Raw genomic sequence first — 17,112 nt, forward strand, 5'->3', positions numbered from 1 at the left:
TCATTCAATTTTGATATAATTTAGATTATTACATCTAATGAAAAGGAACAAGTGAAAATAAAGCATTGATTATTTTCAGCATGAATTATAATCTTCTAAATTCAGACTAACTGAAGTTATCAAAATGTCCTTGCACTGTAAAGGTCATACTGTATACAAAAATTTGAACTGTCAAAGAAGTAAAAGCTTCAGCCCACTAAAGTAATATATTCAACTTCAAACACTCTACAGGACCAGTAATTATAAGTAGTATTTCTTATGCCCACATGAAGTCCCTGGCCTACTTACAAAATCCGTTTGTAAGCTGCTTTTTTGGCACTTGAAAAGTTCTCATCTAACAGGACAAATGTCATTCATAGTGCTAGGCTAACAGGAAAAATCAGGTACTTTATAAGTAAAATCAAGTCTATCCCATATTACTAGGCATAGTTGGAAAAGTTTATTTAAATGTTCAGGGTATTTTCAGTACGGTCTGACTTAAAAAAAAAATTTTAAAGATTTATTTATGCATACAAGAGCTGGGTGCAGGCCAGAGGTGCAGGGGGTGAGAGAATTCACCAGAGACAGTGGAGAGCAAAACAGGTGTACTGACTGAAATCCACTGCCGAGGGAAGCAGCAGGCAAGACGGAGAGGTCGGCTGTGTGCCATGTGGGTCATCTCCTTGGCCAGGGACTGAACTCGTAGCTTCACAGTGATGAGACCACGGAGGTCCTCTGACTTAAAATTTAGACTACAAAACACACACTAAATCTCTCAAGAGGGTCACCAAGTGAATGTACAAAAGACTACCAAAACATGAATATCCGGTGGGCTACAGGGATTAATCTGTAATTTCTCAGAAGCATGCTCAAACTTTAAATGGCAAGCCCAGCATGCTCTATACTGGGGATTATTATAGAGACAGTTAATGATTCCCACAAACCTGAGGACAACTAGCAGGTAAAAGTCTGTACGTCTCACACATACACTAAGTATTTTACAGTATTTCATCTTAACCTGATTACAACCCTGTAAGTAAATTTTATAAAGAAACTGAGCCTCACGAGGGTGTGGAGAAAAAGGAACTCTTCTGCACTGTTGGTGGGAGTGCAAACTGGTCCAACCACTGTGGAAAGCTGTATGGAGATTTCTGGACCTACTAAACATAGAGCTTCCATATGATCCAGCAATTCCACTCCTAGGTATTTACCCAAAGGACACAGAAACATCAATTCCAAAGAACACCTGCACCCCTATGTTTATAGCAGCACTGTTTACAATAGCTAAGCTTTGGAAACAACCAAAATGCCCAAAAGTAGATGACTGGATCAAGAAGATGTGGTACATATATACCATGGAATATTACTCAGCATTCAAAAAAGATAAACACATGCAATTTGCAGCAACATGGATGGCGCTGGAAGGGATCATGCTCAGCGAAATAAGCCAAAAAGAAAAAGAAAAATACCGGATGGTCTCACTCATAGCAGGAATCTAGAAAACTTAAATAAGGGACCAGGAAAATGAATAACTATAAGAAAGTGAAAATCAAAATCAACAAAAAACTATGAACCAGAGACACTTTTAGGGGGGCGGGGGTGGGAGGGGAGGGATTGGGGTCAGAATGGGGGGGCTGCAATTGTATGGGGAATATAACAATAAAATTTATTAAAAAAAAAAAAAGAAACTGAGCCTCAGAAAAATTAAAAACAATGAACAAAATCCATATGTAGATCCAAATCTGATTCTAAAGCCTAGGCTCTTCATGATTATACTATACAGTATGGCCTGGTTACCCAGCAAAACATTTAACACACGTAAGAGTGATTTATGGTTGGGGAGAGCAGGACTAGGACTTCCAAGCTGAGAAGCTAGGGACAATGCTCTATTATATAATTACAGAGGAACTGTTTTACTGCCCCAGTTACCAGGTTATTCTCATGGTTCTAATGATGTTACCATAAAGACCTTGAAATTTAGACCTTGTCTTAAGGAGTAGGGAGAAAATTTGGGGGTGGCAGGAATTAGAGGAGAGGAATGAGCATAAACAAGTTTTGGGCTCTGCAGCTTTGGTAGTTCCCAGGGTCAAAAACACTTCAACTAAGTGATTTTGACAAAAAGTATCCACATAATATTAATACTTTAAATAGTAAGATAGATTAGTCTTCTGTGAAGATGAGACAAGCCAACTGAAATGCAAAGCAAGGGAAATAGAAAGATCCAAGAACTTTTTTGATGGTGCTGAATGGAAGTCTGTGAGTCATATCAAATTACGGCACCAAGGCCTCGCTCATGGCTCAAGGGGTTAAGACGCAGCCTGTAAAGCTGTCTGCAGCCTCTGCAGCACAAGAGTCTGATCCCCAGCCAGGGAGCTACCCACATGACACAGCAGACCTTTCCTGACTCTCCCGCTGCTCCCATCAGCAGTGTATTTCAATCAGTCTGCCTAGTTTGTTCCCCACTCTGTCTCTGGTGAATCCCCTCACCCCCAACACCACTGGCCTGTACCCCAGTTTTAAATAAATCTTTAAAAAAAATTATGGCACCATACAGAATGGAGGGCCCATTGGTACTGGGAAGCTAGAGCCTGTCCTATACTCATTATAATCTGTAGTTGGCTGGGAAAATTGGGATAAGCAATTAATTATAATGATTTATGTAATATTGAAGGCTTACCATCCTTTCATAGATTTACACATCCTTATATATACTGTAATACATCTTTAGGACATATGCCTACCTTTCCAATATGTTTCACTATTCCCTCAACTCAAATATTATTCTTCAGTTATTCAGAACTGAATTCTTATGGAATTCTCCATAAGATTAGTCTTCTGTATATATGTGGCTAGCACATGCCGAGTTCATAAGTATTCAGTACAATTCAATTTATTCAGTGACATAAATGATGGTAAACATGTGACCCATTTGTGTCCCCAATTGCCAATATTAATGTTTCACCTATTTGGGTCTTGTTTTTTAAAATTCAGCACAAGTACTATTTCTTCCATTAAGCTTTTCATGTACTCCCACAGTTCCTCTCTGTGATAGCACTTAACATCAAGTACTATAATTACATATTTTGTTATTATTGATCTCCCTCTTTAAATCAATCAGCTCTTTCAGAGCAGGGACTGCATCTTATTTATCTTTGTATCCTCAGCATCTGGCACAGTGCCTGACACATAACTGTTGTTCAATAACTAGTTGTTTTCTGTATGAATGAAATGCTATCTGATCGCAGTATTTTGGCTGCTTGAACATATAATTTAGGTTTCATACTCTACTAGCATTGCTGCTTACAGAATTTGAGAGGGGAATACAAAAAGTGTGTGCCAATCTCTCATCTGAGGCAAAACAACAAATATCTGTCAAAAACAGGTCATTAGCTATAGACTCCAAGTCCCAAGGAATTCTATGTGGCACTAGATTCTGTGAATTCCTAAATATGAAAAAATACTGAGAGAAGGAATAAAGATCAGAACAAGGGCAATTTACTTAAAGTCTAGGCATCAGAAAGTAAGTATATGTCTTCCAGGAAAATAAACTTGAGAAAGAAGAGAGCTAGATGATGCTATTTATTTGCAATTTCTTTATTTTTTTTTTCCAACTGAAACTAGCTAGAGGTTTGTTTATTTCATTTCTTGAAGAACCAGGTTATAATCTATTATACTTTTTAATTTCTATTTATTTCTGCTCTAGTATTTATTTCTGCTCTAACATTATTACTTCCTTTCTTTCACTGCCTTTTGGTTTTGTTTGTTGTTCTTCCATTTCCTTGAGGTGGAGGACAAGGTTATTTACTTGAGTAGTTTCTCAATGTAGGCCTGTATTGCTATATACATCCCTCTTACTACTGCTTTCGCTGTTTCCCACGAGTTCTGGAAGGTTGTGTCCTCATTGTCATTTGTCCTGAAGTATTTTTTAATTTCTTCTCTAAATTCTTCATTAACCCAATAGCCTTTCAGTGATGTGTTGTTCAATCTCCAGGTATCAGAGGTTTTCCCGTGAGTGTGTGTGTGTGTGTGTGTGTCATTGACTTCTAGTTTGATATCTTTATGGTAAGATGTTTGGTGTGAATTCAATCTTCACAAATTTGTTGATACTTGCCTTGTGATGGAATATGTGCACTTGAGGAAAACGTGTATTCAGTTTTGGGGGATGCAGTGCCATATAAAGTCTATTAGGTACATATGATCTAATTCTTTAAGGTTATTGTGTCCTTATTTTCTGTCTACATGATCTATTGGTGACAGTGTGGTGTTGAAGTCCTCTGCCAATGTCTGTTTTCAGATTTCAAAATATATAACTGCCTTATATATTTTGGTGTTCCTTAATTTAGTGAGCATACAAAGCCAAGTATTATGTCTTCCTAATGTGTTGTTCCCTTAATTATTTCATAGTGTCCATCCCTGTCTCATTACACTTGTAGCTGGAAATCTACTTTATCTCATACAAGTATGTTTGTCCTTGCCTTCCTTTGGGTCCCAATCATTTGTAGAGTTATTGTCACCCTTTACTGTTAGCCTATGTTTGTCTTTGCAGCTCAGGTGCATTTCCTGGGGGCAGCAGAAACTTGGATTCTGTGCCCTAATCCAACTTGACACTACTCTGTGCCCTTTAATTGGTGAGTTTAGTCTGTTTACATTTATAGTATTTACTGATATATGAAAGTCTATTGCTGCCATTTTGTTCTTAATTTTGTGGCACTATTTCCTTGTTCAGTTCTTTGTGTATATTCCCCAGTTTAGATAGTAGAGTGCCTTTCAATATTTCTTGGGAGGCAAAGTCCTACTGTTTGCAAACTCCTTCAGCTTCTGTTTGTCTAAGAAGGGCTCTACTTCTCCCTTATATGTAAAGGAGAGCCCTTGCAGGATAGAGTGTTCTTAGCTGGCAAATTTTAGGTAGTTTGAACACTTCATTCCATTCTCTCCCTGTGGGTACTGTTTTTTCAGAGAAGTCCATTGTTAGCTAAATTTGGGTTCCTATCTTGGACATTTCATCGTGTGTCTTGATTAGGTCTCTTGTTTAGGCACTCTGGTGTTTTTAGCTTCATGAATTTATGTAATTAGTTCTTTCTCCAGGTTTGGGAAGTTTTCCTCTATTATTTATTTAAATAAGTTCTCTGTTCCCTTCTCTCTCTCTTTTACCCCTTTGCTTGGGATCCCCATTATTTTTATATTGCCTTTCCTTATGGAGTCAGATAATTCTCAAAGTATTTCTTCATTTATTCCCCTTCATACCTCTTTTTCATCTTCTACCGGATTCTTTGTGTATTATAATATTCAAGGTCACTGATTCAATCTTCCCTTTAATTTATTCTACTTCCATAGGTTTCTCCAGAATTTTTTTATCTCCTTTATTGATAGTTTTACATCCTGCATCTCCATTATTTTCTTATTTAAAGCTTCAATTTCAATTTTGTGTTCACTAATTTTATTTCTCAGGATATTCTTAGGTGAGGGCATGTCTTGTATATCTTTGATCTGTTTATCTGTATTTTCTTTGTTTTCTCCCATTTCTTTGAATTTCTTTATCCTGGAAATTTGGAATTCTGCATCTGATAGGAAGAACAAGTCTCCCATATCTTTGTGACTAGGTTTTGGAGATTTTGGTTCTCAATCTGTGGTATAGTAATCCCTGAGCACTCAAGTTGCCATCTGTTGTCCCCATTATTTGCTTTGGAGGCCAGCAACAATGGTGGGACTTTTACTGGGTGTAGTTGCACCCCCACACTCATCCCAGGAGCTCACCCGGGTTCAGAACTGATGTCAGTGGCAGTGGAGATTTTGCTTGTATGTCCTTTGTTCTATGTAATGTGGAACTCTTCAGTGTTGAAGTCTGTACTTTTTACACAGAGGATAATTAACACCAATGCTATCTACAGGACTCTCTCTTTGAACTGTCCCTCTGGTTCACCGCTCCAGGAACTGCAACTAGCCCAGATCCCCAGCTGGTGAGCAAGCTCCCACAGTTGGTGGTCGGAGCCCAGAAGTGGTAGGGTTCTCCTGCCTATCTTCTGCAGCTGGTAGCTGGGGGCCAGAAGTATGGCTCTAGTTCACAAAGCTGGCTGCTGGAGGCAGTGCTCCTGCAGCTGGTAAATGGAGGCCAGGTGAGTCAGTTCTCATCACTTGTAGTTGGGAGCAAGGCACTGCCCAAGGAGACAGCTCTCACTCATGCTGCTTGCAGGTGAAGGAGAGTTACTGTGCTGGCAATGGGCACTGGGGTAATGGGAGGCTGGGATGACTCTCACTGTATTGCCAAAGGCAGGCATTTTCCAAAAAAGTAAAGTTTACTATGATTAACTAAAAGTCAATGACAAAGATTTCCCTTTAAGGGGATACCTAATTTCTTTGGGAGTAGTTTTACAGTAGCAATAAACTATCTAGAGTACATTTCCACGTCTTATCCATATAGCTACTATAAGAAGTGAGTCGTTTCTTGCCGAAATCAAGTTTAAGTACATAGTAAAAATATAACTAGTAGAGCACTAAAATATATTACAAGACTGTGTACATAAGAGTAAAAGGTGGATTTAGTATATCACTTTTGACTTAGAGTTCAAATGTGAAACAATAATCAAAGTAAATTCTGTGATAAATATTTCTCACAATATTTTAAATTAGTAAATCATATATTGCTATACCTATTGCCACATTTTAGCATTAGTAAAAATATTTTGTCTAAAATTCAGTATGAATAAGCACAATAAATGCTTGTGTTGTTTTCATTATTTCATTAAGGCTGTGTGAACTGAATTCAATTACAAAATATGCATAATACCAAGTTGTACTTGAGCACATTATAAAAGGAAAAGGAAAATAACATTCATGTATTTGCAAGTAAGGTAAAAATTTAGAAAAAAAATTATGGTATATTTCAATTCAGAAACAAATTTATGGTACATTTAAATTTTCTATTATTTTCAATTATGATGGCTAGATTTAACTGTCTTATAACTAATTTATAATTCAGAAATTGAGAGATGTTAAATGAGAACACAGTACTCATTCTGTTTTTAATAGCACATAAAATATACATATAAATACTATGAAAAGATTGTAAAATAATGAAATATTTCAATAAATTGATACATTAGCTTTCTGAATAAAGACAGCAAGATTTGATAATTATTTTCAATTATATAAAGGGCTGTGTTTATAATCTAAAGGCAGATTAAATAATTATTAACACATTAAAAGCAAAGTCATCACCAAAAGAATTATAGTAAAATTTATCAGAGGCAAATATTGTTAAATATAAAACACTACACTAAGTCAAGAATCCTGTTCCCTTCCAGGGGTGAAGATTTCTATTATTAGCAGAGATAAAAGCTGCCTGAAATTCTTTCCTTAATAACACCATACTAAAAATAAAATGGCTAACCACATTTCATAATAAACACACTGCTTTTGCATTTGCAGGTCAACTGTTTAGATAAAAATCTATTCAACCTAATTCAGGGTGCTTTCTCTTGTATTTATAACTAATAAATATAATAGGAAGATTTGCTCTCATCTTTACAATGCAGTCAATATTTTAAGGGTCTTGTACCACTCACTCATTATCTTTTAAAGAATTTGAACTTATGTCTTCTGCTAGATCAAATTAAATTATCGCCTTGGTTTTAAAAAATTAACTCTTCCTGCAAAATGTTTTCCTTATTAAGGAAACCACAGGAATCACAGAAGAATAAATGCAGCAGCATTATCATTACAAAGCAAAACCAACAGCTTTAAGGAAAGCTAAGGTAGAACATAAGATAAATATTCTATAAATATTTATAAGTGCTATGTCAGCTGGGAAAGGGAGTGCTATGTCAGCTGGGAAAGGGAGAAAGTCCACAGAACTGTGGCAGTTATCTCATATGAGCAAACTACAAAAATCTTTTCTAATTTACATAACTATGTTAGGGGAAAGTTTGGTAGAAAGGCATATTTAGCTCAGAGTCTGCATTTTCTATAGTTTGAAAAATGAACATCATCTTGGTTCTACTTTAAGTAGAAACTGTCTTTAAAATAACCCATATTATTGCCAGCTGCTGCTCATATCTCTTCCCTTTCCTAACTTTTCCCTTCCTCTTCCAAGAGTTCTATGACAGCCACCTGGGCATGTGGATGGTATGACTATTAGGTGTTTGGCATGCACATTCAAAGTGTGTACCAGTGGTGGTGTTAAGTGAGTAGTGTCTAAAGAATTAGAATTTTCTCAACATGTACATCTGCAAAATAGAAAACACCTAGGGGAGAACAAAACAGAAGACAATAAACTCTTCCTCTCCCAAATCAAATACATTTCTAGTCTCAAACCCAATCACGTATTATTTCAGTCAGCTAACTGTGAGTTTAAGTAATGATAGGACCCAAGAACCTAAAAGTACAGAAAATTTAAGCATTTTTGAGTTATCTTCCAATGTATGTCTCCCAATGAGAGAGAACTGATCAGGTTATTCTCTTTTTCTCCCTAAGTGATTCTGGCTACAGATCACACAACAGATTTACAACACAGTATAAATTCCACCAGGTCTTCCAAATCCAATATTCTCTATGCTATATACCATGTTGCCTTTAAGGACTTACTCTGAATCTATCCATTTATAATATTGTTTCTTTGAGAAAGTATCTTTTGAGCATCAATCAACTGATGACACAAAATGAGCAAAATCCATTCTGAAATTAAGGACTAAATTATGTCAAAGTCATAAATGATATATAAATCAATAAAATAATCTAAGTAGCATATCATTTACCTAATTAAAAGATATGATTGAATTGCTTTTGATTCAAACACTAATATTCTAGTATTTGAGAAAAAAATCTAGTTCCATTATTTAGAACTATTAACACTTATTTAGAATTTGCTTAATTCCAAAAGTAAATCCAGTTCAGCTAGTAAGGTATATAAAGATCCATTATCATTTCTACTTAATTCTTACTTTATTCTTTTACTTATATGTGGAAAAAAACCAATTACATGATTAACCAGAAAGCTACATTTTAATATAAACATTAATAATTATCAAATATCACAAATAACCACTAAGAATGTTCTCCAGTGAGGACAACCGAAAAATGGAGATAGATTGTTACAGTTGTGTCTCAATGTTGGTGTCAGAACTGAATGACTTTCTAAACACTTAATACCACAGAGGTACAAAACTTAAAATAGCCATGCATCTGTATGGCACTGGAACTTTTTTAAAAAGCCATTTAATGTACTTCAATGCATTTAACCCTCATAAAAATTCTAGAATTAGACAGGCCAAGTGTTGCTACTGTCATTTTACAAAGGAGGAAACAAAGGCTCAGATAAGTTTAATGGTTTCCCAAAGTCATGTAACTAGTAGTTGACTGGAATTAACCATTCCCTTTACAAGTTCTTTTTAGCATGGGTACTAAAGATTACCAGTAATCTTTACTCTACATTACTTTTCATTGTAAGAAAAAAAAATTAAAATACCTGGTATTTATAAGAACTTTGGGTTGAAATTATCAGAATTCAACACATTCGTCATACAAGAAATACAGTGGATTAAGGCACAAAAGTGAAAATTGGGGATATGAAATGTAAATTTAAACCATACATAAGGAGTTTCAAAAAAGATTACTAAATGTGGAATAAAATAAAGGCATTTAAATCTTGTCAATCCTTGATAAATATCTGTGGGTATGTAAAATTATTTTTCTTTAAAGATTTATTTATTTATTTATACAAGCACTGGGAACAGTCAGAAGCACAGGAGGGTGAGAGAATTCACCAGAGCCAGAGAGGGGAACAGAACAGGCAAACTGACGAAGTACACTGCTGAGGGGAGCAGCGGGCAGCAAGAGAGGTCTACGCGCCACGTGGGACCCTTGCCCAGCAGCCGGGGATCAAAGCGGTGCTGCAGAGGCTGTAGGTAGCTTCGCAACCCAGCGCTCAACCGCTGCGCCACTGGGGAGGCCCAGGTATGTAAAATTATATCATTGAATGTGTAAAACACAACATGTTATATACATAACTATATAGCATGGACTTTTGAGTCAGAAAACCCTGATTCTGATTACCAAATATGCCACTTACTAACTAGCACCGTGACTTTGGGAAAGTTGAAGTATTTGATTCTCAAATCCTTTATTTATAAAATGGGGATAACACCAAACTCAGGGAATTACTATGGGGAATAAATGAAATCAAATGCAGCACTTAGAATATTAAAAACTTTAAATTAGCTTTTTACACTTAGGTGTTACACATGCATTTCCCTTTTCTTTTGTTCTATGTCACATCTACATTTCAGCTGTATTCTTCAGTAACTCAAATTTCATTAAATCAGAAGGAACAATTAAACATATCGTATTCTGAAATCAAATCTTTAAAAAAAATTATCTGCTTAATGACAAAGTTATTTATCCTAGTGCTGTCCTTAAAAAAAAAAAAAAAAAAAAGAAGAAGAAAATAAGGCCCAGAGGTGTTAAACATCTTATTCAGAGCTTGACATTAACTTGGGAGTAAGGGGGGGGAAAAGTCATAACAAAGGACAAAACACCACAATCACAACTCTCAAGTACAACAAATGACCAGGTAGTTGTCCAAAATTCCATTTATCATGTAGAACTTGGCATCTTTTTCTCAAAAGAAGTAACACTGCTTGCTTCAAAATTGTAATGAAATCATAAACCATATCTAGCAGCCCTCACCTTGAAAATGCTGGCTTCTTCCTAAATAATTAGCACTATGTCTTTTTTTTCTTCAGTCTTTGTGAAATACATACAGATCTATTGTTCTAAAGCTTCTATTCATTCCCTTTACTATTTTGGTAAGAAATGAACAAACCTATGAGAGTTCTTAAATAGTAGTTCCACCTTACCCTCAAAAGAGTAAGAATCAAAACAATCAATATAAAAATATATTCACGTAGATAAAAAGCATTACTTTTAAACTCTGTCAACCTACGTAATACTTCTATAAACACTCCGCTAGTAACCCAACAGTGCAATAAAATAAGGTGAAAAATGAATTTAAAACATTTTAGGGCCTCCCTGGTGGCGCAGCGGTTGAGCGCTGGGTTGTGAAGCTGCCCGCGGCCTCTGCCGCGCCGGTTCGATCCCCGGCTGCTCCCCGGCCACCGGAGGAGGGTCCCACATGGCGCGCAGACCTCTCCTGCCGCCCGCTGCTCCCCTCAGCAGTGTACTTCGGTCCTTCTGCCTGCTCTGCTCCCCGCTCTGGCTCTGGTGAATTCTCTCACCCTCCCGCGCTTCTGACTGTACCCAGTGCTTGTATAAATAAATAAATAAATCTAAAAAAAAAAAAAAAAAATCTTTAAAAAAAAAATAAAAAATAAAAATAAAAAAATACATTTTAAATAAGACACTTAGTTTTCAAAAATAGAAAGATTTCCATATATTTTTAAAAATGATATCAGTGCTATAAAATGGAAACTATCGTTTTCAATTTTTGCCTATTGTTATTAACACTGGTCTATGATTGACACATAAATAACTGAAGTTACATTTTCAAAATCTATTATTAGCCTAATAGTTAAAACAGTTAACATAAAATGTTCCTCACTCCTCCATTTCCATGTTTTTATAGCCACATAAAACTACATCATCTACTATTAAGTTTTTTAATAGAAGTTAATTTTATGAAGTCTAAATCAATACAACTAAAAATGCATCTGTTTTCAATAAAATGTGCTAGAACAATTTGGACAGCCATATTCAAAATACCATTCTTAAAAATTAACCCAAACAAATCAGAGACTTAAATGGAGGTAAAACTAAAAAAAATAATAAATAAGACATAAGAGAAAATCCTTGAAACCTAAAGCAAAGATTTCTTAAATGGGTCATAATAAAGGGGAAAAAAACTGATAAATTACACCTAATGAAAATTCAGATGTTTTATACTTCAAAAGACAACATTAAGAAAATGAAAAGTCAAACAAGTTTGGAAAAAATAATTGCAAATATACCCAATAAATCTGTACCCAAAAGTTCTAAAAATTCTTACAACTCAATTTATGATATGGCAATCAACTCAATCGAAAAATGAACAAGAGACATGAATAGATATTTCACCCAAGATAACATACCAATGGTTATTAAGTATATGAAAAGATTTTCAACATTATTGGTCATTGAGGCAATGCAAACAAAAGCCACAATGTGATACCATTTCACACCCATTAGAATGGTTAAGACATAATAACAAATGTTGGGGAGGATGTGAAGTAATGGTAACTATCATATATTACTGACAGAATTGTAAAATGGTTCCTACACTTTGGAAAACAGCTTGCAGTTTCTCAGAAAGTTAAACATAAAAACTATGATACAACCCTGCAAGTTTTCTCTAAGATTTACTCAAGATATTTGAAAATAAGAATTGCATGCAACTTTTTGTGGCAGCATTGTCTAATAGTCCAAAACCAAAAACAAGACAAAAAGAGGCATATCCAAGCAGTGAAATATTATTCAGCGATAAAAAAAGAACTAGACACCCACTATGTTATCTATGAACAATAAAAACATTGATAAGAAACCAGGCATGAGACTCCATATAAAATGATCCCATTTATAAATGTCCAGAGAAAGCAAATTTATACAGACTGAAAACAGTGTAGTGATATCCTGAGGCTGGGGTTGGGAACAAGAACTAAGTGGGCATGAAGGATCTTGTTGTAGTTATGAAAATGCTCTAAAGCTAATACGCGATGACACGTACCATTTGGTAAAGTGACGAGTTGCACACTTGATAGGAGTGGATTTTATGATACATAAAATATACCCCAAAGAAGCTGCTTTTAAAAATGTGTTTTTGTTTCATGTCCCTAGAAAAACTAAATGAGGAACTAGATTCTAACAGTTTCTACATATTTATTTTTTTATTAAACATTATACTAATTCTAACCTTGGATAGGAAACTACAGTTTAACTTAGAGTGGCTCTAGTATGATATTAGTTGGAAACACCCCTCCGATTGGGGTCATCCAGGAAAAGGATTTCTCACAAATCAAAGTACATTCTGTCGGTTTATAGTTTAATAAGCCAGTATCTGAAAGAATTTCAAAAATATATACAAGAGATTTAAGTTGTCTTTTGACAATGGGCAGATTGATCTGATGGGTGTTTTACTCTGAATTTAGATTGTAATAGAAATTTAAAAGACAAACAAAAACTTTATCACCAATTAGAAAGGACATAGGCTAAGTTATATAACTTTGAGCGTGTACATGTCTACTAGATGGCAAAGGTACTGTTTGCTTGAGTAACTGCACAATGTCGTAATACCATAGTTCTCAGTAATGATATTTAATGACAAGTAACATTATAGGCATTAATCCAATCCCTCAATCTTCCTATACTCATTCTAAATATATCCTCCTAACACTCCACTCTCTTTGTGAGGTCTTTCAAAAATAATCCAGGACTTCACAGCCCTCACAGGATTTCACAGAATTTTATAAACTTTTTTTGGTTTTTAAACAAGTATCACCCTCTGTGAGCCCTTGACTCACCACCTTAGTGAAAACTGACATCACAAAACTATCTTCCAATCTCTGGTTCCTTTTTTCAACAGCATTTAACAAACTGCATATTTTTTACACACACACACACAGAGATACACACACACTGATTATTATTTGTCTTACCCTACTAGAATATAAACTCCACAAAGAGAAGGATTTTAAGCTGGTTTCGTTTTTTGCTGTATACCTATTACATAGAACAGCACCTGGCACACAGTAGGTGCTTAGTGTTTTCTGAATGAAAAGGAATATCAAATATGTGGAAGCAAACTGGACCTGATCCTTGCCACAGGAATGAAGAATGAATTTCTTTTGCCTATTTAACAGTCTTGACTTGAGGTTAAAATATTAATTTTACAAGGAAATGGAGGCCTCAAAATAAAATCTCCAGACTGCCTACCCAACATTTCTGCAGATAAAAAAAAGGTCAAGTTTTACTATAATTCTGGATTTGCAGCAAAGTATTTTTAATAAGCCAGCTCTGGTTATGGAAAGAGAACAAATTAATTAAAGCCCAGGTGACTCTTATTAACAACAAAAAAGCAATGCTCAATGCATTTGAGAAGTAAAACATTTCAAAAGCAACCTGTTCTTCTACCAAAAAAACAGACCTCAGCAAAATAAGCCTCAGCAGGTTCTGACCCCAGTCCTACACCCTCCAAAGGCCAACACAAGAAATCTTTTTGCCTTCCCCCTTCCCAGAAGCCTTCTTATAACCATTTTACACACATCAGGCAAACTCCAGACCTCCCAGGTCTAATTAACTCAAATCCAAAGCAGCTGCATTTTAGCATTTCACACACCCAACAAGAAGCCCCGCCCACTTCTCGGCCCCCGAAGCATCCCCCACCCCAACTGTCAGCCCCACCAACCCAGCGTCAGGGAGCATGAAAAATCCGGATGCCAGGGACCTCTCAACCTGGGCACAACTGGAAGACATTTTAGATTTCATCCTGATTGTGCCAATTTCTGTGTGACCTTGGGCACGTTCCTAACCCTCTAGGGAGCCTCCTTTTCGCACCTTTAAGGTGAAGGTAACACCTGCAACCAGCTGCAGGAACGATTAATTGACATCACGTGTAAGCCCTATCAGGGGGCACCTGGCACGAGATGGCAACTCAGCAGCCGCGTGTGCCAGCGCTAGCGGTACGGGCTCGCGGCCCGGGGGCGCCTCACCAATCAGTCCAAGCTCCCGATTTTACACCCCGGGGCCGAGAGGTCGGGGCGGGGAGGCGCCCGGCTCCCGACCTCGAGACAGGCGGGTGGGCGCAGCCCTGGAACCCGGGCCCCCGCCCCTCCTCCGCGGCCCCCTGCGGACCCCGCCTCCGCGGCAGGGCGAGGCGGCGCCCGGCGCCCTCGCCGACCCCGGGCTGCGCGCGCCCCGGCCCGGCCCGCTCCACCTGCCCCGGGCCCGCGCCCGCCGCCGGCCCGGAGCCCCCAGCGCCCCGGCTCGGCCCCCGCCCGCCAGGAGGGCACCGGGCGGCGGCCTCGGCGCGCACTCAACTCTTCACTTTGCCGAAGGTGCCGACTCCCAGCGTGTCCCCCAGCACGTAGTGGCCGATCTTCACCCGCCCGTCGTGCTTCTGCTTCTCAGCCATCTTCACGCGCGCGGCCTCGCTCCGCCGCCGCCGACTCCGCCGCGGGCTCCGAGCGCGGCCCGCGCCGCCTACCCACAGTGCAGCGGGGCGGGGGGGGCGAGGCCGAGGCGCCGAGGGGTGCGGGCGGCTCGGGGCGCCGGGAGGGGCCGGGCCAGGTGGGGCGCGGCGGACGCGCGGCGGCCGGGAGAGCCCAGGCGGGCGGGGGCGGCCGCGCGGCGAGGCAGAAGGGTGGGGGCTGAGGAGGGGGGCTGGGGAGGGGCGAGGGCTGGGGAGGGGCGGGGGCTGAGGAGGGGCGGGGGCTGAGGAGGGGCGGGGGGCTGAGGAGGGGCGGGGGCTGAGGAGGGGCGGGGGCTGAGGAGGGGCGGGGGGCTGAGGAGGGGCGGGGGCTGAGGAGGGGCGGGGGGCTGAGGAGGGGCGGGGGCTGAGGAGGGGCGGGGGCTGAGGAGGGGCGGGGGCTGAGGAGGGGCGGGGGGCTGAGGAGGGCGGGGGGCTGAGGAGGGGCGGGGGCTGAGGAGGGGCGGGGGCTGAGGAGGGGCGGGGACTGAGGAGGGGCGGGGGTTGAGGAGGGGCGGGGGGCTGAGGAGGGGGGCTGAGGAGGGGCGGGGGCTGAGGAGGGGCGGGGGGCTGAGGAGGAGCGGGGGGCTGAGGAGGGGCGGGGGCTGAGGAGGGGGCGGGGCGCCGGCGAGGTTGGGGGTTCAGACCGGCAGGTGTGCCAGCTTAGAGCTGGGGGAGGGCCGGCCGCCCAGTAACTGGGAATGGGGTGGCGGGGAACAGCCCCAGAGTGAGATTTAGGGGACCCAGCATGAGGAAAACCGAAGGTGGTGAAGAGGTGAGGGTGAGATGTGAGAAGCAATTTAGGGAATGGAAAGAGGTGGAAAGGGAATTTGAAGAGAAACAGGCCTAAAGTGTGGGGCTGTAAAAACTACTGTGGGCACGAGGGAAGGCAGGATGGGCGGAGGTGGGGAGTTGCCTTGAAGGAAGGGCAGTCCGAGGAGATGCACAAGTTTCTCAAGTCACGACGGGCTGAGTATTTTTGATGCAGATCTTGGCACCAAGAGAACCCAATTCTTCGCTCTCTTCGTTGTCCGCCGTGTATTTTATAATCCTCCTATGCTGTCATGAAGATGAAAGCCTCTTTCCTCCTGCGCTCTCAATTCTAATTTGCGTTTTCCAATAAAACAATCATAATATTTGCTTGCATAATACTTTCCAATAAAACACAATCATATTTGTAGCACGTTTCTATGAATATGTAGTGTGAACTACTGTGTGCTAGAACGAGCACAAGACGCAAATAGTAAAGGAAACGGGGGTGGAGGGAGAAAGCTGAATAATGAGCGTAGGAAGTAAAATGCACAAGGAGCAAAAAGAATTATGAAGCACAAGGGCAATAAGGACACAAAGAAAGAATAAATGTGATAACATGGAGGTGAGGAAAAACATGTTAAGAAGAAACAGGACACTCAGGCAGAGTATGAAAAACTGCCAAAATATATCATTGTAGTGGTTATCTCTTCCTCCCTTCCTTTCATGATGCCCTATTCTTTCACGTTGCCCCATCTCTCAGTGCTTAAAATTTATGTACTGATTCGGAGTAAATGTTTTAGAACTAGGGTACACTTTCAACTTGTGCATGACATTAATTTCAAGGTCACATTCATCAAATAGGAAGTCTTGTCACACTGTTTATATGTAAAGATGTAAAGAACAAAATATATTGATCAGAAAGAACAAGATGTGCCAAGAGTTTGTTTTCTGAGAAGTGATAAATATACAAATGACACCCATCCATTCTTGTTTCCACACCCAGACAATCTGAAAGATGATCACAGCTTATAAATTATATATGCCACAGCTGTTGAACAGAGGCTATTTTTGTTCATTCTTAGGATCATCTTTCTTGCTGACAAGATGTATCATTTAAGAAACACTAAGTAATTGGCAATTTGGAGAAAATAGCCAATTAGTTTTGATGCTGAAACTTATTTAAGTCACTCCCTCAGTTTTCATTTACCAAATAC

The 17,112-nt window shown here is 39.4% G+C and overlaps 1 protein-coding gene across 3 annotated transcripts in view; it reads right to left on the reverse strand.

Moving 5' to 3' along the window:
• The window catches only part of PRKAA2 (protein kinase AMP-activated catalytic subunit alpha 2), an 82,146-nt gene extending 66,983 nt beyond the window's left edge, over nt 1–15,163 (reverse strand). For 2 of the 3 annotated variants that reach the window (XM_054691666.1, XM_037498131.2), the window contains exon 1: nt 14,998–15,135. In XM_054691666.1, the coding sequence (XP_054547641.1) occupies nt 14,998–15,091 (94 nt within the window). In that variant the 5' untranslated portion in view covers nt 15,092–15,135. Of the gene's footprint in view, nt 1–14,997 lie in introns of all 3 variants that reach the window. The other variant, XM_054691665.1, reaches the window with a different exon arrangement.
• Between the last annotated feature and the right edge of the window lie 1,949 nt (nt 15,164–17,112).

The sequence above is a fragment of the Talpa occidentalis genome, unplaced genomic scaffold (genome assembly GCF_014898055.3).
Source record: "Talpa occidentalis isolate TD23 unplaced genomic scaffold, MPIMG_talOcc4v2.1 talOcc4.9, whole genome shotgun sequence".
NCBI lineage: Eukaryota > Metazoa > Chordata > Mammalia > Eulipotyphla > Talpidae > Talpa > Talpa occidentalis.